The following is a 3,488-nucleotide window of genomic DNA, read 5'->3' as shown; positions in this document are numbered from 1 at the left end:
CTCTCTCTCTCTCTCTCTCTCTCTCTCTCTCTCCCACTTTTGTCTAATTTGACCGTGTTCATGGACTCTGGACTAAGCTATTTTAAATTCAAATTTTGTGTCTATTAGGTTCTGATTGATTGGTTTATATAGTAGTCTCACTATTCCTATTCATGGATAATGTACCAAGCCATTTTTCACTATATTAAGATAGTTCCACTATCCCCTATTTGCATTCACTATCATATGACAATCCCTCAAATTATATTGCTTTAAATTTCTCCTCACTTATGCTTTAAATTTCTCCTCACTTATGAGTAAGATTTTTTAAGAACATGGCATTAATTTTATTTGAGAAATCAAACATGATTTTTAAAACTAAAGGGAAGCTTAGAACCATTGAGTTCCATGACAAGGACTCCAATTCTATGCCTAGGGCCTACATAATGAACAACACAACCCGCACTACATAGCATTCATGTATAGCTTTTTCCTTTTCGAGTGCACTTCTATGGGATCTTCAAAGCATGCATTGGAATTATTTTGTAATGCACACGCACAAGTAGACAAGAGCACTTCATGTAGCACAATGCTTTGAAACAAATCCTTTTTCAAGGGCCTTGCTCAAAAGAATGTGACAAAACTTCCTTACATAGAAAAGATTGAGATACCATCATTCCCAAATTAGTACTTATTGAAAAGATTGAGGTACCATCGTTCCCTAATTAGTACTTCAATATTCCAATTTACCTTCCATTATAGTCAAATTCATGCATTCACCTACTTCACAAATGATCTATAAGCAAGCAGTGGACAAACATCTTTCTCATAATTCATTCTACACAAAACAAGGAGTGGACAAACATCCTTCTCATAATTCATTCTACACAACAACAAGGAGTAGACAAACATCCTTCTAATAATTGACTCTACACAAAACAACTACAAACATATTTTCGTTAAAAAAAACTTACGCAATTAATTCTTCTTGAAGACATTCCCTTCGCCCTTAGTTCACAGAAGTTATTCCAACAATTCATAAAGCAACACACCTTTTCAACAGAGATTAGACACTAAGGAAAATCAAGCACAAAGCTACAAGTAATAATGTCTCTATATTAAACCGATAGGGATTAAGGTTAACGATACAACTTTCATAGGAAGAGTCCGCATTGCCCATCGAGGCACGCAGAGCAACAGCCTTTCACAAAGAAGAGAACATGATGCACGGTGCCTTCTGCCATGGTTTAACAGGATTGTACGCAATACGTAGTATATAGCATAGCCATAATCATATAGATAGATGGAGGTGTCACACATACCTGCAAAATGAATGCAACCAAGGAGATTGTTAAGTGCATGTAGGCTTGTGATAAACTTTAGCTAAGTATAGTTTGACATTAAAATCAGGTGGTCGAACCCAATTTTTTCTTCAAATGCAAGTGCACATCAAAACACCACACTCCACCATGTAATATCATAAATAACATGGATAACACACTCCACCATGTATAATCATGATTTACATAGATGCCACAACACAATGCACATCAAAACACCACACTCCACCATGTATTATCACAGTTTACATGCATGTATTACCATGATTTACATGGATGCCACAGCACAATGCTGCAAGCCATGCCACAACACAGTGCTGATAGCCCAACAAATACTACCAAACACCCTAACCATCTGGACTAGCACTTGTTAGCAACCCCAACTCCAAAGAATGTACAGTGCATGAAGCCTTGCGATGGGCCCTGGCTCACTATACTAATCATAATCGTAACACATTCCTTACTCATACCTTACTGGACGTTAACTTGCATTTTCATGCCGCCCTCGCAGTGCCCTGGAATGCCACAGATGAAGTAGTAGGTGCCCTTCCTTGACAGCTTCACCAGCGAGTTCCCGTTGGAATACACTGCAAGAGGCCTGCCCGATGCGCACCGATCATAGTCCCCCTTGCTTACCAGCATCACATTGTGAATCTCAGAAGAGTAAGAGAATCCTGCCCCACAGATACACAAACAAAAAACACACCACCATGTCACCACCCTCTACAGAAGCACACATGACTTCCTCATAAAATCCTCAGATCTAGCCATAGGAACCACTCTCACCATTATCACATTACGCAACGACCCTCTTACATGATGATTAACGGTGTAAGCAGCTCAAACGGAGGATTAGGACTTACTGAGTACGTCATTAACACGGAAGACCTTGGATGCAGCCCAGCCATTGTAGTTGATTGAAGGTGGGAGGGTCCAAGAAGAGCGGTCACCCACATTATACAGGAGAGCAGAGGTGTGGTGGAAACGCAGCATAAAACACACCACTACCACGAGGAGAGCTGCCATGCCTCTTCCCTGAGAGGTAGCCATGGAGGCGGCAGAGTAGCTTATGAAACGCAGAGGAGAGAGAGCTGTGTGGACGACACAGTACTCAAGAGGAGGAAGGGCTCAGTCTGGCAATTGAGAAGACAAGCAAGCTGCAGAGGCTGGGAAATAAGAAGGTGCAGAGAGAGGACGGTGGGGGGCACTGATTATTATTCACTTTTCTATTTTCTTGATTTTCAGTGTCTTTTCACAAACTCCAACCAAAAACAAAAAACAAAAAAAAAACAAAAAAAATGCGGCAAGGCGGTGATCAATGGTGGACTCCCACCTACTTATAATCAGGTTTTTAGACGCAAGTTTTTTAAATACACGTCAAAAAATTACACTAAAAACATTATGTATATGTGTGTATACATATATACATATATATATATGTACATTACATATACATATATATGTATATATATATATATATATATATATACACATATATACCCCCCTTTCAAATATGTACATCCGCCATCCATGGCTGGTGGCAAAATGTAGATTTGCTTTAACCTAGCCTATCGCTTCCTCAATTTTTTAAAATTTTGCCTCCTCTCACATATAGTTATATTTGGATAAATGTATGAAGAAAATGCATATTCAAAACTATTATCTGCTCTTCAACCCAATTGATGCTACATTAAAATTAAAAAAGTTTCCTCCACATTTATACTTAAGCAAAAGGCTCTTGTATATTGTTTGTTATAGATCCATTTGGATAAACTTACCAAAAGAATGTGTGGCAACATCTACCCACATCACATACACTCTCACAACTGTTCTAATAGAAAAAATCACTTAGGCTTTTCCTTTCATTTTGTTATGATGTGTAAAATTTGCACCACTTCTAATTTAATTACTTGGCTTCGAGCACGTAGGAATCTTTTAATCTTTAATCATCATATCACCTAGAGAAGGAATCATAGAGCACTCAAGGATAGTATCGATTTTTTGGGCGAGGAAACTTAATATATCTATTATTAAGTTGAAGAAAAAAACAGTGGAGATTATGTATACAGTCACATCAGACTTGAGGTCTATGTAGAGCTAGATATTAGCCTTCTAGAGTAGTGCGTTCTTGATTGTTCAACCTATTGGATTCCCTTTGAAGACCCCTTT

The 3,488-nt window shown here is 38.3% G+C and overlaps 1 protein-coding gene across 1 annotated transcript; it reads right to left on the bottom strand.

Moving 5' to 3' along the window:
- Positions 1 to 1,075: 1,075 nt before the first annotated feature.
- Positions 1,076 to 2,487, bottom strand: LOC147603850 (mavicyanin-like). The gene is made up of 3 exons (XM_086796190.1): positions 2,183 to 2,487; positions 1,790 to 1,993; positions 1,076 to 1,301 (listed from the first exon to the last, which is right to left on the bottom strand). The coding sequence occupies exons 1-2, from the start codon at positions 2,367 to 2,369 to the stop codon at positions 1,791 to 1,793; spliced, it is 390 nt and encodes a 129-aa protein (XP_086652316.1). The 5' UTR covers positions 2,370 to 2,487; the 3' UTR covers positions 1,076 to 1,301; position 1,790.
- Positions 2,488 to 3,488: the final 1,001 nt, after the last annotated feature.

Source organism: Cibotium barometz, chromosome 63 (genome assembly GCF_041138505.1).
Source record: "Cibotium barometz isolate CiBa-2024 chromosome 63, ASM4113850v1, whole genome shotgun sequence".
Taxonomy (NCBI): domain Eukaryota; kingdom Viridiplantae; phylum Streptophyta; class Polypodiopsida; order Cyatheales; family Cibotiaceae; genus Cibotium; species Cibotium barometz.
Note: the sequence above shows the minus strand (reverse complement) of the source record. Positions and strands in the feature narration are given on the sequence as shown.

What these genes read in the sequence shown, in the direction of transcription:
- LOC147603850 (XM_086796190.1), bottom strand. Translation starts at nt 2,369, where the DNA reads ATGGCTACCTCTCAGGGAAGAGGCATGGCAGCTCTCCTCGTGGTAGTG. An exon ending in CCGTGTTAATGACGTACTCA is followed by an intron (nt 1,994 to 2,182) that starts GTAAGTCCTAAT and finishes TCTGTGGGGCAG; the next exon opens with GATTCTCTTACTCTTCTGAG.